General features: G+C 39.5%; 1 protein-coding gene across 1 annotated transcript in view; it reads left to right on the forward strand.

The window, feature by feature from the left end:
• nrxn2b (neurexin 2b) overlaps nt 1-27,003 on the forward strand; it is a 605,543-nt gene that overhangs the window by 170,239 nt on the left and 408,301 nt on the right. Inside the window, exon 5 of the mRNA XM_053415562.1 lies at nt 26,085-26,102. Within this exon, the coding sequence (XP_053271537.1) occupies nt 26,085-26,102 (18 nt within the window). The remainder of the gene's footprint in view (nt 1-26,084; nt 26,103-27,003) is intronic.

Genomic DNA, 27,003 nt, shown 5'->3' on the forward strand with positions numbered 1-27,003 from the left:
GTAGACTTTTGGCTATGGGACTTTTTTGTAAGAAAACTCAAACTATAATATTGACAATGATGGGAAAGAGGAGTTGTCCAAGCAAAAAATTAAATATATGTAATGCAGGTATTTCTGTACCTGACAAAGATGATATGCAATGGTTACTTTATGATATGTTCTTATTAACAGGTCAGCAGTGTCCGTATGGGTTAATCCCAGTTAATGGCCTAATCATCATCATGAGGCTAATGCTGATTGACAGGTTTGGACTGAGGCCACCCTGTCTGACCTTCAATGGGTCCCTTGGGTGAGGCAAATGACAGTGTGTGAGGTGTGTGACAGTCCCAGTCCCTCTACCCCCCCCCCCCCCCCTTTCTGAGATTGATTGGAGGCCTGCATTGTGTTTCCAAGGCTAGTCACGCCTCATTATTGGCAGCTTCACTTAAAGAAAGTGACAGGACACATCATACAGACAGAAAACTCCCACTTGACTATGCAGCGGGCACATACAAGCACACGCAGGCAATTTCCTCAACTACAATATAGATGTTCTCTCCTCGAACCTCATTTCAAGCCATTAAATTCAAATGGCTAACGCCGAGATAGCAGAGGCATATCAGAAGAAATGCAAAATTCCTAATGTCGGATTTAAGTTTTGACTACTATCACCATTTCACTAGAGAAATAAATTCATTTCAGTTTGAAAAAAAACAGTGAAAAACCAAGGGCAAACAGCAAATACAGATGCTTCCATCTGTTCAAGGAATTGCAAGAATACAGGCAAAAGTGTTTAACTGGGAGTTTCTTTCATTTTGTACGAGCAGCAGAATGCCTGGAGTATAAATGTAGTAATTTAATGACACCCTCTCTATTGTCCTCCCTTTATCTTCCCAGCCAATCAGTCCACCTTGACTAAATATGTCTGGCGGAAGGCAGAATTCACAAGCAGGTCGTAAACACTGTGGGTTGGCTCTGAAATCCCATCTCGTGAATTGGTAATTAAAACACAGATTGTAGCCGTATGGCTGTGCACCGTATGCCATACTGTGTGCTATATCCACCTAGAATAAAACAAATGGTTGGCTCTGTCAAGAAAACATGCTTGCAACATCCACACAAGCATGAAAATAAAACAAATATCAGATATTATTATATATCATGACTTATGTGAACCGTATCTGTGCGAAACAAGTCTGTCTTGACGTAACTTTTTTCAACCTTTACACATAAACCTTTTTGTAATACTTTTGAACCCATTTCCTCACAGTGTGCAACAAATCACAGTAATATTTATTACAGCCCACAAATTATGAAAATGGTATCCTCAGTGAGGGCAAATACATCTTTTGTGATGTTAATTTCATCGTCACTTATTTTATATTCATTTTCATCTGTTAATCTAATACAATATGACAAGCTTTTAAATGTCACGTAAATTGCTTCCAAGGCCGTGGGGGCTGATGTGCGTGTTGGCAGAGCACAATATTTAATGTGATCTGATTTTAGAAAAGTACTAAATATAATACATTAAAGTAAAATACAACCCTACTTGATCTAGCCTTAACGAATTAGGACACAGGCTTAGACCTGAGGTTTGAAAGATTGAAATGACAAACAAAACAAAAATTGAAGTGGTCCTGTGATGGAAATTCATCTTGAGATTTGAAATAATGAAATTCTCAGACCGGAGTTGCTTTTGAGTCTTTATAATAATAAGCTCTGCAGAGTTTACACAACAAGCATGGGTGCTCAAAATGGAACAACTGGCTGCAAGTTCACAGAAGCCAGAACTTATACAAAGAGGCGTTTCATAAGACATGATATGAAAAAAAAGAAGACATGAAAGACATGAGATCAACCTCTATCTTATCTGCTGTGTCCTTCCGTCCCCGGTACCAGTTAGATGAAAAACCTCACCAAATAAGGGTTCCATCCTGTCAGGTAGACAGTATCACAGCAGTGAGACACTTAGTAAGGGGATTTCCAATACCTTAGACACTGGTCAGTGATATTTTCCATTACAGTCCCAACTAGTTAGACTAAAAGTACATACAATGGAATACAAATATGTATAGATTAATAAATATACAAACAAAACAAAATTTAACAACATATTTTTTTTTAGGTATAAATACATGGCGGAATTTAACTCTGTGAAGATATAATACAAAGATATTACATTGCCCTCATATTTGTTTGGATAAATAATAATAATACAAATTTGGTTAGGGTTATGTTAAACGTGAATTTTCTGCAACTAAGCTTCTTTTAATTTGTTCATAATTGATTTAATTTTCCAAGTCAAACAGAATGCATATATATAACTGACTTAATTCAAAGTGTCTTGACCTCACACTACAATTGTACAATAAAGGACCTTCATTACTACCACTCCTTTTCATGATGAGTTTAATGCATGCTAAACCAAAATATTATAACAATTACCCATTATTCTGCTGTACTAGAACAAAGCACAGAGGCACATATAATTTACAGATACTAAAGTGCAAACCCATAGATTAAATAAGAAGCACTGTGGAGCAATTCTGTCTTATCCTGGACTCTGCCCATTTCTCTGCATTCACTGACCAAAGAGTCTGGAGTAAAATCCACGGAGGAGTAGTCATTAAATCCATTTATTCTTAAAAAATTAAAATTTGTTGCTCTACACTCCGCACCCTTGTCTCAGTGCTGCCAGGCATAAGGGTAATGTCCACGAATCAGCATCAGTCGACTACATCAAATATTAAACAGACACTCAGTCTGTTCTTTTTCCTTTGCACACAAGATAATCTTTTCTTTAAGATAATGTCTGTAACAACTATACTGAGTAGAGGGACCCAAAATCTACCCCATACATTATTTATAGCACAATCCTAGGAATTCAAAGAAAAAACATTGTTTTAAAAATCCTAGCCATACACTCAGTAAGCACTCCGATCGAAAGGCCATGTTTTAGACCTGCTTGCCCTAATGCATTTATACAGTCCGGAAACGCAGCCAATGTGCCCCTATGCTTCAGGGCTCTTGTAATTGTCATATTTACTTTGTGTAACCCTAAATAAAACTGCAATTTCGTTTTTAACTAACCAACTTCATCTTAAGATATGAATCTACCTGATAAAAACCTCTCTAACGTTCATACAGATTCTAGGATGCCTAAAATTTGAATCGTCTTTTACTTCAGGCAAGGTGTTCAACCACCCAAGACTTGTTTAAATATTTATTGGAATTCCAGACTTTATTGAACCACCAACTTTAGGCTGTTGCCATACATAATGATGTCCCGGGTAACAAATAGCCTGATTATATAGCACAACAAATTAAATACCCATCATGTTTGATACTAGTGGATAAAGCTATTATCCTCTCTCTGTTTTCCTTTAATTGGGTTGACCTTTACCCCCAATGTTTTTTCCCCCCGAAATTCAATTTGGTGACCCTATTGTTCTATCCCTCCTTTTTCATACATTTGTGGTCCTTATTTAGAGAGGACTTAATTGAATTTGGCCTATGGGGAATTCATCTTATGGCAGTGTGGTCAGAGGCTGGAAATTGGATCCAGGTCAGGTTTTAACATGTTGTAATTAAGGTCACAGGGGGCAAAAAGGAAAGGCTGGAAATATAATGGGGAAGGAGGGCCGGAGTAGCGCTCAAGAGAGATTAGAGACAGAGCGAGGGCGGGGGTTGGGGAGGGAGAAGTGAGGATGTGGGAAATGTGAGTAAAGCTATTTGGACGAGTAGTAAACAAAAATACTGAGTCATGGCACTCATTGAAGAAAATATCTAAAGATGACTGCAAGGAGTAAGAGACTCAAGGAATAGAAAAAAAAGAAGTGAAAGTGAGGACTAAGAGAGAGGGATGAGGAAGGGAAATAGGATGAGCAGTGCATAGACTGTGGCATATTTTCATTTGGTGACGTTTAACCTAAGACACTTTGTTTATATGACCATAGCTAAAGGGCCATATATTACCAAAGGCTCTCCAAATGAAAGAGAAATACACTCCCTTCTCTTTCTTTTATTTTTCTGCCTCGTTTCCTCCGTCCATTGCCTTTTTCCGTCTCATCCTTGTCATCTCCTGCGCTCTATCTATCGCTCTGTGTTTCTGTCCCTTGTCTGCTCTCCGGAGAGACACAATCAGGTGGTGAAGGGAAACCGATGAAGACAGGGATATGTGGACATAGTGAAGGGAATACGGGAAGGAGGGGCAACGGAGGGATGAGGCCCATCAGAAGATGAGTGTAACAGGAGTAGAATGATAATGACCACAGAGCCCTCGCTTTCCACCGCTCGGGCTCTCTGCAGATGTAGTGTCACAGGAAGAAATCCACAGAGCATGCATGTGCTGTAATGTGTTATCTAGTCCCTGCCTACACACGGCCCTCTCGACTCGTACAAAACCAAAGCTGCTGTAAAACCCTCGAGGGAGCAGGAACTCCCAACAATTACCACAAGGAGCATCAAAGCGATCGCACAGTCATAGAATTAATCACCCTCTTCTATGACACACATATCCTCACGCACACTCGATGAAGCGGTCTTGCCTCATATCTTATTTCTACAGTCTTAGCATTGTTCAATTGCATAACGCTCATGAATACCGGTTCTGTGATAAAAGCTTTCCATGCGTTTAGAGAGAGAGCCAAGAGTTAAAAACCCCGGCCCTTTTGTGTGTAATGTTCTGTAAGCATTTAAATGTAGACTGCAGCAAAATTGAAAGCTGAATAAGTAAATTTTAGGCCGCATATTTAATAGTCTTTTCAGGAAGAAAAAGCAGCTCTGGCTAGCCGATGAGAGGGAAACGTAATGAACAAAAATAATCACTCTCTTTCCCGGGGAAAATGATATTTCTGCCTTTAGTAAATAAAAAGAAAGGAGGTAGCAATAATCCCTTTGGTGGGAGAGGAGAACAGACTAATGAAACATGTTGACACATGTATTAGAGGCTGCCATAATTGAATATGGGGATTTGGACGAGAGAGAGAACATTATTAAGATATGTGGGGGTTTAAATCTGTAGAGAAAAGAGGCCAGGCCAACTTAGTCAAACCAGGGACTAAAAACGTCTCCTTTATGTTGTCTTGGGGGGGAAAGAGCCTTGGTTTGATTCTCTCCTTTGTGGCTCCATAGTTATTTTTATGTGCTATACACAAAAAACGTATGTTTATGTAAACAACAGCCGATGTCCCTGGTTTACTTATATTTGCTATACAGCCATGATGGATTTGAACCCGTCAGTTTGATGGTTTCCTTGAAGAATCTGACCCCCACCTGCAACCTTGAAATCTGATTAACGCAGTCTTACATATGTAGTACGGTACATGTACTATATAGTATATACTATATAGTACGATTAAAGCAAATTTATTCAGTGGAAAATAAGTATGTTGGCCTGATAGTGGGGCAAGAGTAGTGGTCATAATTGAACCAAAGAGAAGCTATAATAATATTCCTTTACTTTTTTTAAATGTGAATAAACAGCCAACCCTCAGACATTAAAAAGTAAGTTTCACATCGCACAATATTCTGGTTTCACAGTTGACATGTGCAGCTTCACTTATATACATTTTCCCATTGCTCCGGATGTCCCATTAAAGGGAGCGTAATAACACACATAGTGACAGAAGACAAAAGAGCACACTGCAATATGCGTTAACCACACATTAGGTGTGATCACAGTATATTCAACGTGGTGTTGGAGCCTCACCTTGCATATCAGTTAACACACTGACTGCACAGTGTCTTTGCCCCTTGAGTGTTTCAATCCTATTGCTAATTAGCAGATAGTCACAGTCTCGGATCCCTTGCCTCCCGCTCACCTCCTCTAATCCCCCACCGCATGTTATTTTAATAATTAAACACACTAAAGCCGGGGATATTCATCTTCGTGTGTTACAGTAGATGTAGACTTAATCTCTTATGTCCATAATTGACCCAAGGTTTTGAGCTGTGCCACTCTTTGCCTATAGCACTGTCAACAGAGTTAATGTGACGTTAAAGTTATTTTAAACTTCATCCTGCTAATTATGTTTGTATAAAAACATTGAAATGGAATGAGTTCTGTTTAATTATATATTTGACAGACTTGTAAATAGTATTAATACAATGTCTAAGACAAAGAGAAAAATGTGTTGAAAGGTTTCCAAGTCATTTCCGATAGAGAGGCTTGCCTCAATACTAATAAATAACGAAATATAAATGAGCAGCTATTCAATTAAAATGTGAAAAGGGCAATGTTGGACGACACTGCTATTTTTAAATTAATATATCCTGAGAACCTTTCTGTGCAATGCACCTTGTAATTCCCACCTGACTCCTCAGAACATGATGGCTCAGCTTGGTGTCAGTGTACTGTCAGGATGCTGCAGGTCAGAATCCGGCTGAATCACCTCCGTTTAGAGCTGCAAGCATTTGGGAAATGACTCAAAGTGACCTTGTCCTCCAAATGGCTCCTTTTTGCAGTCCTGGGACTGATCAAAGCTACCTATCTGATCCTCAAATGGGTTTAATTGGGCAGACAATTTGTGTAGTGACATTTTCCAGATATTACTGAGGCTTGGTGAACCAAAATAATTCCCCCTTGTTAAGATAAGAAGCCAGTGCCAACTGTCTGTAGTGATTTCAGCGCATTCACTCTGAACTCTTAGCATCAAGGTCAACTGTCGAAAAAGCCAGGCACTTAAGTTCCCCACCAAGGTTCATGAAAATTCAAGAGCTGTTAACAATGTATAAGCTGTTTTAAATGCAATCTTTTTTCACAGGAACACTCGCTAAGTGTATGTACCAATCAATAGTTGAACGACTGAAATGACATGCTATTCTGTACTTGCATTATTTAACTTTTAACACAGCACGTAACCAATTTCCTTCATCAAATTAAAACAAAGGGGGAAGCTTGCAGCCTCTCTGAATTACCCCGCCTCAGTTTGGCCCTTGCTAATATTGCGAATTCACAGGGCAATGGGTGGTTTCGTGCTCGCCGGAGCATACAAGCAGAGTCAGTGAGCCAAGTGGAATAACATTAGGGGCCCTTGTAATCAGAGCAGGTAGTAGAAGGGGGGGGGGGGGGGGGAGGGGGGGGCGGGGGGAGGATTTGTGTTGCTGTTCTGATCAAGTGCATAACTAATGACTGCTGTTCTAAATGTCAGCGGGGACGCACAGCTATTCTGATGGACACCTTCTTAACCGAGATCACACAGAAAAATATCAAATTACGGGTCAAAATCAAAACAAGGGGTAATTTCTTCAGCAAGCAGCAGGGGACCCGAGATATTATGAGGAGAAAGAGGGGTGGTGATACTGGGTGAGAAGGGGGGTTTGAGGAAGAAAGGAAACACAACATCAAGTAAAGCCATTACGCAGAGGTGAAGACCTTCATGTAGACTGTGAGCTTTTATGTTGATTGAGAACAAAAGAGGTCCTGTGTAAGTTATATGCCCGCTTAAATGTTAAAGCACATTCATGAATAAGATATAGTTATTTCTCCGGGTGCATGATTTGCATTCCCTATTCCCAAAGCCAGTTGGCAAGCATTTTTCATTTGTATGATTTAAGTGCCCTTGCCTTTACGGAAAAAGGGAGAAAAATGACTACTCAAGAATTACAGTACACGTTACACTATATGTCTGTGGCATATGCAAATATAAAGGTTTTTGAGTGCTAAGATCTTCTCTCACACTTTAGACATTGCGCTTCAAACTGATGTGAAACTTTGGTGTAAAATGTGATTAATAAATCCCGTTCCTTTAAAATGAAATAATATGTTATCTCATGCAACAGGCCTGCTTCCTCTTCTTTCACCTGCATCACACTTTAAGTGTCTCTGTGTGGAGGATAGAGCTTTTTACAACAATGCCCTCCTGAGGAAATTTAGTGTAAAACAGTGTGTAGGCACTGCTCATCCTAACTATGTGTCATAGTACATCAGTCATTCTCTGAGTTTTCTCTCTATCTCTTATTAAGTTGTTATTAAGTTGGATTCTACATGGCCTAATCAATATTCATTCCAGTATATCACATGGGTAATTATGGACATGCACAGATAGAAAAGGTTCATTTCAAAAGGAGAACACATTGATGATGTATTTAATCAGTCGTGTTGTGGGGTAGGCAATGCCCTTTAGAAAACCCCAAAGTATTCTATTATGGCATCAATTCCGGCTACTTATGTATTATATATATAAACAATGACTGAGAAATGAAGTGATCAAGTGAGATCAGTTTGATTCGGGAGTCACATGAAAGGAAATGGAGAGATATTCAATGGGAAGTGTGACTTAGTTTGAAAATCGTACAACTTTATTTCTATAATACAAAAGTGCAATACTCATTTGACTTTTATTCAAGTAGAAGAGTCTTAGGAGTCTTAGGTTATACCACAAGTACGCCTACATGATAATCTGCTAGTTGACGAATTATCTAGATTAAATAAATGCACAGAGTCTTTAGTTCTACAAAAAATAATACACAACTCCTATTGCTTAACACTGGAGGTGATTCCATTCCATCTCCATCAGAGTTGTGTGTGTACTCACTTGAACTCTGTAATGAAACAGCCACTGTGAGTGAGTAGGTTTAGATGTGCACCCATTTCCTTATAAAGAGCATTTGCTAAAGTGATTAGAGGTTTTGCTTTTCTGTACTGTGTTAAGGCGATTCAGTTTGATGCTTTCTCTGCTCCTTATCCCATAATTCCTGCCCTGCATCAACTGATTCTTCTTATTGCTGACCCCCGTCACCCCTTTATTTCCCTTGGCTTCAGGATAAGCTCATCTGGCTTTTAGAACATTAGCTTTTTCTTGACCCTTCAGACTTCTTTTCATCTCTTGCATTCTCCCTCTACACATTTTCTTAGCTCTTTTTAAAGGTCAAAGTGAACCTTATAGTTTTTTTTATGGTTATGAATACATTTTAAATGGACAACATGATGGATAACATGAGAGCTTCCAATTGAAGCCAATAGCGCCTGTTGGTTAGTTGTAGTAGGTCCTACCCTCTCTGTCATTTAATGCACTTCCTATCCTGCGAATGTGCATATTTTTATTGTGTGATTAGTTTTGTTTCAATTAGTTGTTTGATGCTATTGAAAAGGGGTGTGGCATCATGATTGATCAAAGTGTGCTCTGCAAGACACCACATAAAAACAAATACAAGAAAAGTGAAACCAAATGAAAATCTGGTTTGCTAAGTTTCTCTTTGCTTTTCATTCAAGTTGTAACACAAAGTCAGTTCCTCCATTCCTCCACTGAGGCAGTAAAAGATTAAGGGTGCGACAAAACTCTCTCAGAGCACTTTATGTGGTCTGTGAAGCATTTAACACTTGTTTAACCAAGTGAGAGCAATGGCATTCAAACTTGGCTGTAAACCAGTAGTGTAGTGCAGGGTATATTGAGTATTTGGTGTATGCCCACTTCTAAATCACCTGTTGTGTGCATCATTCATTCGTGTCCTACAAGCCAATTATCTCCTAGGACAGCGAAAAGCATCAACCATCTTACTGTAATTGGTTAGTTAGGATAAGAATATCAAAGTAAGCCAATCAGATGCCGAGTAGGGCGGGTCATATCTGTGTTTGTCTTCCTGGTAAAAAATATGATTGACCAAACCCACTAAAAGCAAACTACTCAAACATAAAAATGTGACAGAGATGCTCCCTCTTTTAGAACAAGATGTCCACCAAAGTGAACTCTTTTTAACCATTCATAACGCAAATATTACAATATAACTGGTGGCACACTCTGGCCTACACTGTTTGCTGCAAATCAGCTCTATGCGAGAGTTGGAAAAATAAACTGCTGGCCCATAGACAACTGAGTTGACACAAAATGCATCAACACCCTGAAGTGTGTGGGCTGGTATTGATGCAGCATTGGAGTCATACATTAACTGACAATTTCCCCATTTGTAGCTCAACTGAATATGCAAGAGTGGTCTTACATGTGAAAAAATAGAGTACATAGCTCTCCAGGCACCACTGCTGAAAATGTATTAATGAACTTCAAGTTGTGTGAAATTCAGCTCTCAGCCTTCCTCCAAGTTGATTATTATAGTGTATTCATAGTCAAACCTCTATTTGTCCATAGCACAGAAGATAAAGTACACAACATAAACTATTTTTTTCTTGTTTTCCAATTATACAAAAATATACTGTCTCTGTGTGTCTGAAATTGAGCATAACAATGTCACACGCTAACATTCCCCCGATGAAACATATAACATTAAAATTCAGTAGATCTGGCTGTTTATATGGATGTGCACCAAATTGCACACACTCACAGCATAGAGGCATGTTACAGGTCATGATCTTGCTGTGGGATGAAACCTTAACCAGCTTCATTTGTTATTTATCTTTTCTCTCTGGTGTCATAGCTATATACAGTCCAACCCTCTGCTGCACAGTGCCATATTGGTACCGCACTACATAGTGCTGCAGAGGGTGGTGTAGCAATAGATTTTGTTCCAATCCGTGAACCAATTTTTTTCCAGAATATCAACCAGTTTTATTTATTGTTTCATTTGAAATTTCTATATAGTTAATGACCTTTTCTTTATACAAGCGTACCCTTGAACCATCGTCAGTGCTTTTGAAATCAATTAAGCTGCACCAAATTGCACATTTTCATAATTATCAGTTCCCTGTATATTCCCAAACATTTCCCCCTTTAATTATTTCCTGTGAAATCTTTGAAAATGACCTGCATTGTGAAAGAAAGTTGGGGGGAAATCCTGGATCCGCCACTTGTTTGGACCAGGAACCTCAATGGGTTCTTTCTCGTCCTACGCCCGGTGGAAACCTGCTCGGTAGTTTGACATAAACTCGCCAAGAAAAAATAAATGGATTCACGAGGCACAAATCATGTTTTTCGAGGCCAACTTACCCTAACCAAAATCTAAGCCGTTAATGGGTGAGTCCAAGTGTTACATTTTTTGCCAAATTTGATAGAAGTACCTTGAGGTTTTACAGACATAGCACATTGATAAGGCAAAATATGTACTTTGAGAGGTCACAGTGACCTTGACCTTTAACAAGTATATTTTAATCATCCATGAGTCCACGTTTTTCGTGCCAGGTGTGATGAAATTCCCTACTGTCAGTCCTGATAAATCCCATTCACAGGAAAGTAAGGTCTCTATGACCCTGACCTTTGACCTACAGTCCCCAAAATAGAAGTGTTCATTTTTTAGTCCAAAATGAATGTTTGTACCAAATCTGAAGGTATTCCCTCAAGCTGATCTTAAAATATTTCATTCAAGAAAAACATGAACAACTTTATAAACTTCATGTGGCCACTGTGACCTTGAACTCTACCACCACAATAGAATCAGATCATCCTTGAGTCCAATGTTTGTATCAAATTTGAATACATTCCATTAAGGGCTTCTTGAGATACCGCGTTTACGATAATACACTTCTAAGGACTCACTGAGTGAATATCAAATAGAAGCGCTACCCTTTTTTAAGTCAGCTGTTACACAAAGTCTAAGTTAAAATCACTTTGACCCAGACAATTAATTGGAAGATTAATCAACTAATACTGATACTAAGTGAATAATTTAATCAAGCAGCCGGGCTCAGCAAAAGTAACCACAGACCATTAACTCGGGCGGAGCTTTACAGCATTACAGCATTAGTCAAATCACATCTAACAAAACAAGTACACTAATCATAAAGAAACAGAGAGAATGCCTTGATGGTCGGCTTCTCCAGCAGTTATAAAGTTCTCACTTTAACCCTTCATAAAGCAGCACAGCGAACTGGATCGTTGCTGCTTTATCCTTATTTCACCCTCATCCATAGACAAGTCGCACTCTGCCAAATCCTTCATTTGCCTTTAATAATATGACCTTCATACACTTTTTTTTATCTCTTTCACCTGTTCCTGACTTTTGAGTTCACTCACAGTTCCCCTTATTTATTGCCTTTGTGTAATTTTCCTGGACATTTCTCTAAGTCTCCGGCAGGCATCATTAAAAAATACTTAGGACTTTCAATGCTCCAATCAGGTGCCTAGGTAACTTGTTTCAGATGAGCAGGAAGACTGGATGTCCTATCCAGCCGAGCAGCTGATTAAATCGGTTTATCATAGAGATGATAACCATGGAACCAAATGAGGCCACTGAAAAGGCAACATGTAGTTAGTTGAAGGCATGACAATTATCTTGCAGTGTGTAAGACGATGCCATACAGGTCGAACAGGGTGGGGTGTAATCAAGGTTTGACAGCAATGTTTGATTTGTGTTTCATATGCAGTAATTAGAGATAAATTATACGTGCTTACAACTGTTTTGCTGGCATATCAAAATGATCCACTAACTCCCCTCATACAATGACCCTTTGGACGAGAAGAATATCTTACTGGATGAGATGGACATTTTAATACCATGAGTGTAGATGACGTGAATTAGAATAATGTCTCTCTATTTCTGCCCATTTTATCCGTTATCGTTGTACTTGCTAATAAAGAAGAACATTTCAGGTTGTATATAGTGTTTAGTGTTCTTGACAGACACATTCACAGTTTCAAAGACAGGCCTGAAATTACCCATTGTTCTTATGGGGAGCTTTCTAATGGCCAATCAGGGAGCACTGTGTGGCATCCAATGCACTTACTTTATAATATGTGGATGTTTTTCAGAGACAGTTTTGAGAACGTAGAGATAAAGATGAGCTCATTACAGAGCCAGAAAGCAGACCCAAACCATGCAGGCTGTAAATGCTGACGCTCCATCAACTGAAAACCCTGAAAAAAGAAAATTCTTCTTACCGCAAGACAAGTAAACATTGTTCACAGTGAATAGAAAATCGGAATATTGAGGCATTTGAGGGTTCCTTTATATGTGTATGTTTGTGTGTGTTGCCATGTGCACTGTCAAGGAGCACTTGACATCAGAGGAGAGGTGTGGGCTGAGGGTAGCAGAAGGGGATTTGGTGAATTACCAGGCTGCAGCCTCAGCATAGAGTCCAGAGGATTAGAGCAAGGACTAGGGTCTAGGAAGGAGGTGTGCAGAGGCACGAGTAGAAGGGGATCAGTGTGTGTGTGTGTGTGTGTGTGTGTGTGTGTGTGTGTGTGTGTGCACATTTGTGGGTGTGTGTGAAGAATTGGTCAAACACTGGCTTCAAGCATTACCCAACAACGAAGAGGTACCGTGTCACATCAGAGGCAAACACCCTCAAGGTCACTGTACAGTGTGATGTGTGGAGGGCTGCACTCTAAACGTGTGCAACACATTTTAAATAGCACACTGGATGAAATAGGATGTGCAAATTCCCTCTGATTCTATGAAACACTGTACATGAACTGCATCGTGAATTTTGATTTGAGCTAATATCCCTGACTTACTACTGATCAATTCTAAATCTTTTATGCCTCCACACCCTAGACACAGCTATGGCCAGTAGCATTATGTTTTTAGGATGCTCGACTGTCAAGAGATGTCTGCCGCGTATTTCTTAAGGATGTTTCTGAAGAACTTGCATTTCTTATGCCTAAGTTGAATGATCAAGTATTCAAAATGTATAACATCACTATAGAGATTCCTATACGCTTTGAAACTCATGAGTTAGACCTTTCAATAAGTCAAACTTGTCCTTGTCAGGTCAAAACTTTGAAACAGTCTCTTTCATTTTCCTACCATCACTGTCAAGCAGAGGTGCCAGCCCTCCAATAGCTACCATGAGTCCGCCGTTTCACTCAGCAATAGTTAAATTGTCTTCCTGGGACCTGAGGGAGGTGAACACGACAATATCTTCAAGCGAGTGGGCTCAGATACACCCAGATGTATTTTAGGTCTCTGCTATCACGGCAAGGTCATCGTGACCTCCTGTCCATCCTGCCCGTCAGCTGCAATTTAATGCTATTTCTCTTTTTCACTGTTCACTTTTATTTGTCAGTGTGAGCTCACAAAAATATGTTGCCGATATCTAGGAATTTTGGTAAGATTGAGTATACTAAATATTACAAAAAATATGCTTAATATAAGTAATTCATTTCCTTCAAAGTCTTCACCACATAGTCTTGTATTTATGAGTCTGAACAAACATGGATGCTAACTCCAACTTGACTGGACGGTGGAGGCATACAACCGTCAGGGGATAATTCTATGTAAAGGTACATTTTACAAATCAACCTGAGAACTTTTTTTTATTTATTATTTATTCGTACGGACTCTAGCCACTGCAGTGTCTTTCTGATCCACACTGCACTCCAGCAGGTCCATAATAACAGTCGTGACTCACTGTGTTCTCCTGAGACAGCCACTCACTTTCATTTAGAACTATGTATGTAACCAGTATCCGTCTGACAAACCAGAGAACCACTCTAGGTATCAACCGAACTGTGTCGCTGTTACCTAGCAACACAGCTTTCTCCTAGGGCCAGCTCTGGTTCAGGAGGTGGACCGGGTTGTCCACTTAAGTTTGTGGTTAGATCCCACGCTTTCTGCATTCTACATATTGAAGTGTCCTTGGGCAAAATACCGAACCTGCAAATTGCCTCTCATGGTTGTCCCATCAACTTGTGAGTGTGTTAACAAATGTGTATAAATTACATGTAGCTCTAAGTGCTTTGAGTGGTTGATTGGACTATAAAAGCGCTGGATAAATGCATCACCCATTATCATCTTTTATGTCCTGTGAATGTAGCTGGATAAAAACAAAGAGAATAAACAGGAAATATTATAGACCAATCACTTTGTATCAGGTGTAAAAGGGATAGTTCACTTTCAATGAAAAACGAAAATTCACCCATTATCTACTCACCACTATGACAATGGAGGGGTGGGTGAAGTGGAGTCTCAGGGGTAAACAGCATTGCAGTCTGTGAAGGTCAATTCAGGGATAATAGAACAGAAAAAGTACAACATGCCTCCATACTGCTCACGTGGTGTCATCCAAGTGTCTGCAAACCTGACATTCATATTGTACTCAAAAATGGCGAAAGATTGCTGAATGCCATCATATCTTTACATCCAGTGTTGGCCCAGATTCAACAATGAAACAATGTGCTTAGGAGACTGCAGAATACACTTTGAATTGCATTCTATTGCTTGATCCTAATTACCTAGCCAGGTGATGTGTGCTTGTTAACTTTGCTTTCATTTTCTACTGTGAGTCTCAAAATATGTGCTGCCTAATTGGACACGTCTTTTGAGTCGGGATCACTGTGCTCGATGCTCTCTGTGCATCCAAAACAAACTGCAGCATTCCTGTGCATGTGACTAAACACATACGCCTACATCTTTATTTCGCTGTAGCAAAGGCCCCTAAGCTGAGGGGCTATCAAATGATTTTATGGAACCTAAATATTCGATTGCTGTGATATGACAATGGCATTTGTTTATTGTGAGCTATATAAGGCGTGGACACGGACAGCAAACATAAACACTGCTATTTTTCCAAAGTTCCACTTTTCACGATGGCTCTTTCTTAGATTGTAAGCTGTGCTGATTTAAAGACTCCCTCTCACATATTTTCCCACTTTCCACCGGCAGTGTCAGAGCCACATATTTAATCTATTTCAACTGCTTGGGACGGTCTGATGACCCTGAATATGATCTAATGCTTAGGAGAGTATTTTTAAAACACATTCTACTCGTCCAATAAAATAAACATGAATCTTTTAACCAATATTTATACAGGTACTTTACTTCTGTTTGCTGATGACGAAGTGAGAATTGAACAAGCATTATATTCAATCATAGAAAAACAGTGCCAGCCAAGCGGGATCCGACCTGATTTGGAAAGAGTCAGTCAATAAACGTAGAGTATGTAACACCAACTTATCTGTGAACTGTATGTTGCTGCCTCTTGAATCTGTCACACACTTGTTTGCTTTTACCTGGATTTGTATCGTCTCTGTTGTTATTGCCTCTTGTCGTTATCTATTGGATATCTTTAAGTTTTCCTTAATTGCAAGACTACATTGATGATACTGTTCCTTTCAATTTTAACACCGGGGGTTAAGCTATTTTAGATTAACATGTGTAATAAAAGATGTTTGATGGTAGTCTGTGAGGCGCAACACCAACAGCCATAAAAGTTATGTTGAGAGCAAAGGAGAAATCCAGGTGATGTCAAATTAAAGCCATTATTGGGTGGGACACCGTCAATTATCAATTCATTACTGAAAATGATTAATGTTAAAACGTTTCTATTTTAACTCTCATCACTCTTCAAGCCTTTGATGCAGCGGTTTAGCAGACTAATTGCATGCACTGTAAATTAGTGTCAGCCACTTATTGCAAGTTGTATCAGTGAGGAAGATGAACACACACACAGGAAACTGATATTAAGACAAAAACTCGAAAAGAAAACTGAAAACAGACACTTTGTAATTGTTTATCTTTTTAAATAAGCAATTTGTATCAGATTTAAATTTATTTATTATAATTAATTACTTATTTATTTTAAAGTCCTAGATTTCAACGACCCCCTTGAAAGATGTTCTGGACATCTACTTGAGAAGATCTTGTCAACTGGACCTTTTGTCGTACAATTTTAACCCCTGAAAAAGAGGAACAGACTTTGCTTTGGATTGGTGATGAGAGTATCTGAAGACTCTAATCAAGAGGCTGAGCTGCTGTATTTATCCGGATCATAAAGTCCTACGTGAAAAAAAATTGTCAGTTTGAATGCCCCTATGGTAGAGGTAGCCGGGCTTGCCCGTTTATTCATGGTGAATCCAAATGCGCTTGCAAGTCCCAGGCTTCAGAGAGTGAACTATGTTTAGAGTGGAGTCATCTCATCAAGAAAATAGGTCCTTTGTTTAAGTAACCTCTCTGATGAGCTGGTAGCCTGGGGTGGAGGGCCCAATAAACTCAGCAGGAGACATGCTTCATGTTCAGAGGACGTCCGAGCATACGGAAGGACTCCATCCTTCTGTGACCAGAGAGAACACACAGCGCTTCTTCACATGCCAGAAGATATGGTTTTGCAGGATGACAGCACAGTTTTCCTTCCTTTTCTTTTTTAAGAACAATAGCCTACCTCTGGGGTAGTATAGTACAGTGCACACATGGCTTCAGGACTTGCTTTCCACCGACACTCCTTTTAGGATTCTGTTACTCTTTGAAGGGCTGCTGCGGAGAAGTGAGGCCAAGATGATAGTTGTGGACAACAGTCAGGAGTCAGAATCAATCATATTACTCCTTGAATCCAGGTAGAAGACTTCACTGCTTTAACAACATTTGAACACTTTTACGCGGTAAGTTATAAATAACATCAACAATTACTGTGATTACAGCCGACCTTCTCCCTCTTATCAGAGAGTGCTGTAATAGTGATGACCCGGTTGACAATAATCTGTATAATCTGTGAAGTAACCACCACCTCACTTACATGTCTCTGCACTATATAATTTAAGATGCATTAGGCCAGAACTAAAAAAACTCAAAGGCCTATATACTTACTAGGCTGCTATATTTTTTAAGCGTCACTGTTAAGTCTGTGTTATTTCAGTATGTGTGTACGTGTGAGTTGGAGAGATCAGTTAACTGGTCTAGCAGGGTTGATTAGAGCATATTTGTGTGGGATGGAGGGTAAAGACTTACTCTCTTAGTGGGTCGGATGGTTGTGGGTACTAACAAACCCCGACACGCGCATCACTACAGCCCGTTAGCGTTTGCATCCTAATAACTATCGGACAGCAAATCTTCAGCATCTTTCCATGATAGTTATGGGAAAGCTTTGCTTCCCCAAGCTCCTTATTAGCGCTGTCTATGTATACTGCTGTCAATAGCATGTGTCATAGAGAAAGACAGTGTTTGTGGGTTTGAAAGTGAACTTATTAATATATTTTTGCCTGCGAAGCTAAGACAGCCATTAACCAGTTATGTATGTCAAGTCCATCAAGGCAATGCAGCTTAATGAATACACTGATCCACCTGAGGATAAATAATATGAATAACCTATAAACCTCACTATCAATTTGTGTCAGTGCCAAAATCACCTCGTCTATCCGTTTGTAGTTTGAGACATCGTCAATATGTAAACTAGTAGATAAAAAGATCCAAGTGTGATATGATGATGGTATATCGAAGCAGATGGAGGATAGCTCCAGCAGGGTGTCCTTCGGACTTCAGGAGGCGGAACTCAGCTCCGATGGGCTCTGGCCCATTTAACCCTTGGATACGTTTGAAGAATAGCTTTAGAAAAGGGAGAGAGGATGGTAAAAGAAGCAGTGAGAGTCTGTCGAAGAGAAACAGCAAAGCAGAGATTAAGGGGCAGAATGGGAAAGAATGTTTAGGAATTTATCTTCATTTATCTTTTCACTTATTCAAGGCAGGTTGTTATTCCCTGTTTGCATGCACTCCTTTGGAAGGCACTCCAGCACAAGTTTTGAATTATTCTCTCACTTCATTATAATGCATGCTATCTGGGTAACATTTTTTAGCAGACACCAGTTCGTTCCTATACAATCCAACTGCTGAAGAGCTTAGCATTTAAGCCCTGGAAGCCAGGTTCATGTACCCAAATGAAAATTCTTAGGTAAGAAGTGTCGCTCTGTTTCAGTGAGTGTCACTGTCGCACCTCTCAGCACTGTGATGCAAATTAAATAAAAAGGGTTAAGCAGTTAAAACTGTGATAACTTCAGTTGTTTTCCTCACGGCAGAAATAAATATAGATTATGCTATATACAACTCAAACTCATTTACTCACTGTCGCACACAGGATTTGTAAAGTAAGATTAAAGCAGGGCATTCTATTTAAAGACTAGACATAGGACGATTACTTGTCAGTGACATCTTGAGGGACAATTGAACAGATGCACTGAACGTCACATCCTGATTTCTTAGCCCTGTACCATTTAAAAACTTTAAATGCTGTAGTGTAGGCACATGATGTTCTCAGCATTTGGCTGGAAAATGTTACCTCACATTGAACTTGGTAAAGCCTAAGCAGCTTATTAGTAATGCATATGATGTTTTTATCTGGCACTGACTGAAAAATCATGTCGAGGTCAGGAGCGCCATGAAGCATCCAAATGGAGGAGAAAATTGACATTGACTGGATTTCTTGTCCCAAAGAGGCTGATTTGAGGTTTTATAAAACTGCTGATCTCCTAGTTTTTTCATGAACAACAATCCATAGAATTTACTCAGAAATGTGTGAAAAACAAACAAGAACAAAACAACCATTAAGCAGCAGTTTTGCAGATGGAAACGCCTCGTTGATGACAGATCTCAGGGGGAAAATGACTGGCCTGGTCTGAACAGACAGAAAGGCTGAGATAACTCGGATAACCTCCTTTAACAACTGTGGTTAGCAGAAACATATCTCAGAGTGGACAGCACATGAGGCTCCACTCTTATCAACCAAGAACACTTAAATTCAAAGCTACGGTGTAGTTTAGGATAGGGTTGAACCAAATACTTTGAAACTCTGAAGCTTCCACCATAGCCATAATAGGTCAAAATCTGTATTCAAACCCTGAATTTAAAGATACATGTATGAACATTACCACAAATATCCCAAATACCCATTCACCCATGTATCAACACTATTAGTTATATGATTAAAAGTTATTCTCCGACCAGGGCCATTTTTCAGTGTACTGACCAGATGACAGGCTGGCAAGTTTCAATAAAGCTTTACACTAGTGAAAAAACAAGATTAGGTACAACAAACTTCTACACTTATTTAGATGACTCCCAAGGAGTCAATTGCCACATATGATTACTGATACTGACATATCATAAATCAACTGGTTTTGCAATAACCTGATAAGTCTGAGTAATAATGTATCATTTTTGCAACTTCTTTACACCATTTAATGGATTCCATGTCATGAATAATTTAGGCCCTCTCCAGTATTAACTTCATGCTCCTATTAAACTGCTTGGTGAATATATGATCACCATTCTTCACTAGGACAGCTTTTGACTTTGTTTTTCATTAAAGTCTAACCAGATAACAGGAGAGCAATGCAAACAGTGAAAACCCATAGAAAGGTGGTCATTGTCTGTGGTGAACCTCGAGTGTATGATGTCAGGGTTATTCTGTCTCTTGTTCATTTGGAGAGCACATGGTATTAGCAGCTCACTGTTTCCGCCCATTTAGCATATTAGGTGTAATCCAACAGTAATACAATCTCAAATAGAGATTCAGGTAGATTCAGTTGTTTTCTCATTGTTATAGAAAATAGGAAGAAAGTCTTTCCAGCAGTTGAACCTTCACCTCTGTATTAGAGGATGAGTAGATAGACAGGGTAGAGGTTTCTGCACAGTGTATTTGGGGTTCAGTAAATGCAAAATCATCTCACTCTGTATATACCACTGGCACAGTATTGAGAAATCTGTAATAGTTGTGGTCACATTAAAAGGAGCATTTTATATGTTGTTTGGTGTCAAAAGACAGTGACTGGCATGTACAATTCAGAATTAAACATGCATTAAGACTCATGCAAAGTAAACGTTTTTGAAGAAATTAATTGATTCATAATTTATTATCTCTCTTGATGGTGCCTCGCTTTGTGCCGCTATATTTAAACACATCTGTTACTTCATGTCTGCTGCTGAATGAGGTTAACAGACTGGGGATTTATGGAAGAATTGCATTATTTACATGAGGGTGTCTGTGGTGACATTCACAGAATCAAAATGCTGCTAATGCAAACCAGACATTTACGACTGCAGCAGCCTCACATTCTGTATTTTGTCAGTATTTTGATTTAATTTGACTTGAAAAATTCAGGTGACAGAACTATTTTAATGCTAGCGTGCACATACCAGGACCCTGGGATTAGCTACCTCAATGACCAATTAGCCTACATCAATTTAATGACACATTTGATGTTTCTCCTCTGGCTTGCCAAACGGTCTGTTGATTATACTTCCTTTGGACATAGCTGGGACACTTAAATTGAACAAAGCCGCTGTTAGCAGTGTTTGTTACTACTGGGGCCTAGGGGTTAGACAGTTGGCTTAGCATTTGTTGAACCTGAATTGAGTGAATCGCCATATTCTTTCCATAAAGTGAGATATCCTCCTTAGTAATAAGGATCTAACCCTAACCCTAACCCTAAAATAGAACTCAACAAATACAGAAAGTGGGGAACGAGGGAAACAACATTAAAAATCTCATAATATTTTAAAGAGGACACACCATAGGTAGGAGGAGAAAAAAATATAAAAGAAAAATAAGACAATAATAGAAAAGGAAGGGTGTAACAAAAATAAGATACTAATAGATAGGAGATGTATTGAAGTTAGTAATATTTGAAATGCAAAGTAGGATATTGAAATGAAAATATCTCACCATACATTGAATGAAAGGATATTCAAAGCAATAAAACAAAGGAATGTGTAAGGGTGGATAAATAAATAAAGTCAAAGCCAAAGGGAATAGACAGGTCTTGAGTTTGCTTTTGAAAGATCAGATCTGTTATCGAGACAAGACCATTAAACGCTCTATAAACCAATTGGAAGACCCTAAGATCAGTTGAAGTGGACAGGTGGCCAGTGCACGGACTTTCAAATTGAACAGTTGCTCGCTTGCTGGTCAAAGTAAACACATGTAAAAATTTGTTTGAAAGCAATTGTAGCTGAGATATATTATTTATATGGAAACCAGGTCTTCTGCTGCCAGAGGCACGTTGTCCTCTCCTGGTTACAGATGATTCAAAATATTTGAAATGTACTCTAGCAGATAAATAATTTCATCATTTATACAATCCATTATGGAAATAAAGTCTGCTACCTAATGTGGTTGAGTGGACTTCGCTGAATAAAATAAAACGTTAACTTAACGTCTCTTTTATTCAACTCAGGCTCTCTTGTAACTGCTGTGTTTTTAAAGATAAAAGTGCATCGCCACAAATCCTCATATTAAATGGAAGCTCTGTCCTTTATTTACCCATTTGTGTGTTGGATTGCATTATCGAAGCTCTAAAAAGAATGTTTATGTTTTTTCAGAGTAGATTGAGTAATAGGGCCACTTTAAGGGCAAAATAAAGAGACATTTTGAGAGTAATGTCATAATATGATGAATATGGGAGCATTTTATTAAATTATACTGTTGTATAAATTATAGAAATAAAGTTATACTTTATCTTTTGGCTCTTTAGCACCAAGTATCAGTACGTCAAATATATTGTTCAATAGCAAACTAGATTTATTCAGAAGAATGAACCACACAACCTCTATTGTGGAGGAGGAAATGTTTGCTTGATTTTACAATATTCCATCTTCCTTCTCAATTCTGACTTTATTTGCGTAATATTGCAACATTATTCACAAATTTTCCTTTTTTTCCCTCCATATGGCCCTTATACCCCGTCATAGTAACTGAGTTAGTTGTTCTGGATCTGATTTTTTATCTCAGGGTTTATCAACTTAGGGTGAGAGTTTGTTAAACCTTCATTTTGGAACTGGATCCAGAGCCTTTTCTGCTCTGACCATGATCTGTACCTTACATGTGAAGAGGGCTCTATAACATCAATGGTCGTCCCATAATTTTAAATCATGATTTAAAAGTTGAACAATCAAAAACCTGCATGAGAGCAAGCCAGTAACTGTGTGTTTTTACAACGATCTACCTCTCCAATCCAGTAGTTTTTACCTTATCTTTCTTAAAACCAATAAACAAATGGACAAGGTGAACATATAAGCTCTTTGACTGAGGTAAACATGTTTGAGCCCAGGTATGCAGCCAATATGTGGATAACTCTCTGTTTCCTGGTAACCTGCAATGTGGTCTTGAAAAGTCTGCCCTTTACACGGCCTTGCATAGTTTATTTTGTTAACTTTTGCACGCACACACGTGTGTTAGTGCTGTGTGTGCCACTCATTCACGTGTGCCGTGCCCTCTCCACACTCTCATTCATGGGAAAGACGGGTTGACAGCTCAGTGTTGCTGAAAGGGTTTTGGAGAGTGTGCTAAGAGATGGACAGTAAATCGACAGCAGCCAGGGGTCACTGCTTCTTGGCTGTGAGACTGAATTACCAAAATCTAACAGTGTGTGTGTTGGGCAGCTTGTCTTTTTCACTGATGCCTTTGTGGTCACAAAAAGTCACATGCAGTGTTGGGTGTAATGATGGGTATCATACACATGAAGATGGTGTGGACGATGTAACTGGGCAAAAAAAGAAGTCAAATCATTTTCAGAAGTGTCACTACACCTCAGCAGCTTTCACATCAAAATTTATGAAAAACTGACAACCAAATATTCATATACAGCTGCTATAACATGCTATCACACACGAGCATGTATCACGCTTAGGGCTGCTCGATTATGGAAAAAATCATAATCACAATTATTTTGGACAATATCGAAATCACGATTATTCAAACGATTATGTGCCCTTATTCTGAAGTATATGCTTTATTCTTTAAATGACTGGAGTGTGCGCAATAAAGTGAATCACTTCCGGTTCAGGTAAACGCCGATGACGGCTGCGTGTCTTATTCCTCCGTGAAACCAGGATATCGGTGCCCGGTTATTCAAACCCTTAATGATGGCAACCCTAACACTCTCTGGTCTGAACAGCCAGGCGGGAGCGCGCTTGAGAATAGCGTTGCACGGTGCTTGAGAGTGAGTGCCAGTCAGCTGAGCCACTGAATAATTTGGGGGAAGGACTGAATGGCGCATCCTCATCTCTTTAAAAAAAAATGCCAAATAATCGTTTCAACTCGATTATAGTAGTTTGGAGATTGTTTGACCCCATAATCATAATCACGGTTCAATTGCCGTTAACTGAGCAGCCCTAATCTCGCTTATATTGTTGTTTCTGTTGTGGCCTGGGAGAAGTTGCAAGAGTTGTGTTTGGCCAACTATCTGTCTTTGCGTTTTGTCTCACAAGCACTCACTTTACCTACTTGCCTGTGTCACTGGCTCCCTCGTGTTTTTCGAGCAGGTTTGTCGATATCAGAGCGAGCACGGCAGCTCATACCATTTGGGAGTCGGAGAAATCCTTGTCAATATCCAGGATATTAACAAACAAGACCTGTGAGACGGGAGCGTATTGATTGTGTTCATTCCTCTGGCATGTTCTCGGCTTCGGCCTCCCTCCTCCACTTTGAGCATTTAAGCTCTGTCTCAGCTTGTCTGCCTGGACTGTAGTTCGAGCCCAAGGCCGGTGCTGCAAGGCAAAGCGCCCTGCGCTCCATCTGCTCTGGCTGGCGTTCCCACTCTGCTCCATGTGTTGGGATTGAAGAGGCTTCTTTTCACCTTGGACATGTGGTGGTAGCCATCTCGCCAATATGGATGACAGCCTGTCCTGCATGGGCCACTTTGTTCATGGCTGGCAGTGACATAAGGGATCTCTAACCAGCAGCTCATTGGCCTGTGGTGGAAATCCCCTCTCCCTGACTGTGTTCATTTGAGTCTGCTCATGAACTTTATATCAATGCTTGCCTTTAGGTAAAACTGTCAACAACACAGAGAGATTTAATTACAATTCAAAACATTTAACTCTCTAACCTTTAGCTGATCTCCGTCATGGTAGCAACACTCATAGAATCACTCCCCTATTACCAATTTGTATTTAAAGTAAAAGCACAACATTGTTTGTGGCTGCAGTGGTTTATATTAAGCAGAGTTAGAGCTTTTAATTTGTTGTTTATAAGTTGTGGGTGTGAAGATTATGTCAGTCCACCCACGTGAATTTTTTTTGAAAAAGATTGTCTAAGAAATCTTTATTTTAGACAAACATAGTTTTCTAACGTCACTCTGCACCATAGACTCAACATAAAACATTACCAAAAAATAACTGTTAAAGGAGGACTCAGTAATCATGAGGAATAAATCTGAAGTAACTCTGGAGTATTGACAGAGGCCAATAGAACAAACGGTTCCAAACAGGCAGGTTAATAATGGTCACTGCACGAGTCTCTTAAGTGGTCATTTACCAATCTTAAGCTACCCTCTTATCACACATTACAAACACGCTGCCATTTTAGAACAGAGAAATACAGAAAAATACATAAGACATTTCCTGGAATAGGAAGGCACATAGGCCCAAGAGAGCTGTTTTGGCAATTGAAAAAATGCTGCAGGTGCAGATATTGCACTGTGTGTGTGTGTGTGTGTGTGTGTGTGTGTGTGTGTGTGTGTGTGTGTGTGTGTGTGTGTGTGTGTGTGTGTGTGTGTGTGTGGCAGTGTGTGTGTGTGCTGCTCAACTTCCCTGAAAGAAAGTTAGGCATTTCACAAGTAAGTTGGACGTACCCTCCATCAATAATTGATTTTCACGACCACTGCATACTTACTTTAATACTTTCTTTAACACCTGCTAGCTGACAGCGTGGATCAATGATATGAAAAGTTATGCATGTTTTTCTGAATCATCTGTAGGACATTGGAATGAATGCCAAATGGGGTTTAAGCCCGGGTTATTTGCTTCTCTTTCATTAAACTGTGGGTTGTTGTATTGGGTGATCCTTTAAATGTCCTTAGAACCCCCGGCCTCTGCTCCCACCCTCTCCCGTTCATGCTCCTCTTGCTCTGTCGCTGTCTGTCACCCTGTTTGTGTCTCTGACAGTAACTGTGCACGATGTAAAGTCTACCTGAAGCATCGCAGATGTGCCATGTCATTGTCAACGGACATGACATGAAGCACAATCCCAACCCAGTGATGTCGCACCTATTAACTGTGTAGTAGAAATTACTTCATACTGGTGCCATTGAATTCTTATAATTGGTTTCCCTTACCTTGATTTTATTTTTGTATTATTGATATTCCTCCTGGCTAGGCTGCTTTAACCTAAAAAAGAAGATCATAATATTATCCAGTGTTTTTAACAGTCCCAAAAACATGGTAATTGGAGGAGTTGTTTGCAGAGTAGAGAGAAGTGGACTGTCAAGAAGTTTGCTCAGACTTTAGTCAACTTTAGAATTTTTTTAACTTGAATTAATAAAATAGGATTTCTGCCTTCTCAACATTCCAAGCTCCTCCACTGTCCCAATTAGCAGCTCAGTTTTGAGTCCAACGTGTGGAATGGCACTCGTCTTCATGCTAATTCCAGACTGACTTCTTTTATTCTCTTCTCCCTGCTGTTAAATCTCATTTTGTTGCGAGCAGGTATACTCAAGTGACATCCTGCTCCTCTCGTTGAACTGATCCATCTTCTCTTTTTTCTCTCTCTCTCTCTCTTTGTCCTCTCACAGGTGACTCATCTCAAGCCGGTAAGTCGTCCTCGTTCTATACTTTTCTGCCACTTTTGCATGTTCTTTTATATGCGCTCACCCTGTTGCCATAGTGACAGACTGGTTCCGTCACCTCTTTATTATACAGCTGGGATATTTGTGAACATTTACATGCTCACAAACAAACACCAATTATCTCTTTTATCTTCAGTTGGTGCGCTAAATGAACAAGGGAACTTTCCTTTGACAAACTGCTGAATATAAATCGCATCTGAACTCAGCACTTTTTCTCTGTCTGCCTCTTACCCTGTTCTTTTACATTATTTATGCATTGCAGCTATTTGATATTGCCTACTACATTACCTTCCATTTGTTTGTATTGTATATTAAAGAGGGGATTTCTAACTGTTTATTGCGAGAAGACAAAACCCTTAGCCCCCGTTTTGCTCAGACTCATAAAATGCACTGCTTTCCAATGTAAATGCAAATTCGAAAGGTTTCAGTGAATGACTAACCGGTTTGAGAGCACAGGGACAATTCTGGGTGAATGACATTGTGCTGTGCGATGCTGTTATGCTGCACTGCCTGCTTTATCAGGACCCGGGATTCAATGAGTTATTCCTCTGTCATTTTCAAGTTCATGAAGTTTGTGAAAGTGACTCATGTAGCAGCTCAGATGCAATGACTCAGACTTGGAGGTATGGATGCCGGTAAAAAAGGCTGTCGTTATATTTGCCCTATTATATGTTCATGTGCCTGAAGTGGATTCTGATTATCAGACTTTCAACTAGTGCACCTTGTGATTGTGTGATTCCCATTTCTCAATGGGACGCTTAGTAGCAATGCTAATGTGCAATGCTTATCTTCACGCCTATTAACGGCTGACTTTCCTTTAGCTAGCTCTACCCCATTGCACTAAGTTTCAAAATGACTTCCCCAT

This window comes from Pleuronectes platessa, chromosome 23, assembly GCF_947347685.1.
Source record: "Pleuronectes platessa chromosome 23, fPlePla1.1, whole genome shotgun sequence".
NCBI lineage: Eukaryota > Metazoa > Chordata > Actinopteri > Pleuronectiformes > Pleuronectidae > Pleuronectes > Pleuronectes platessa.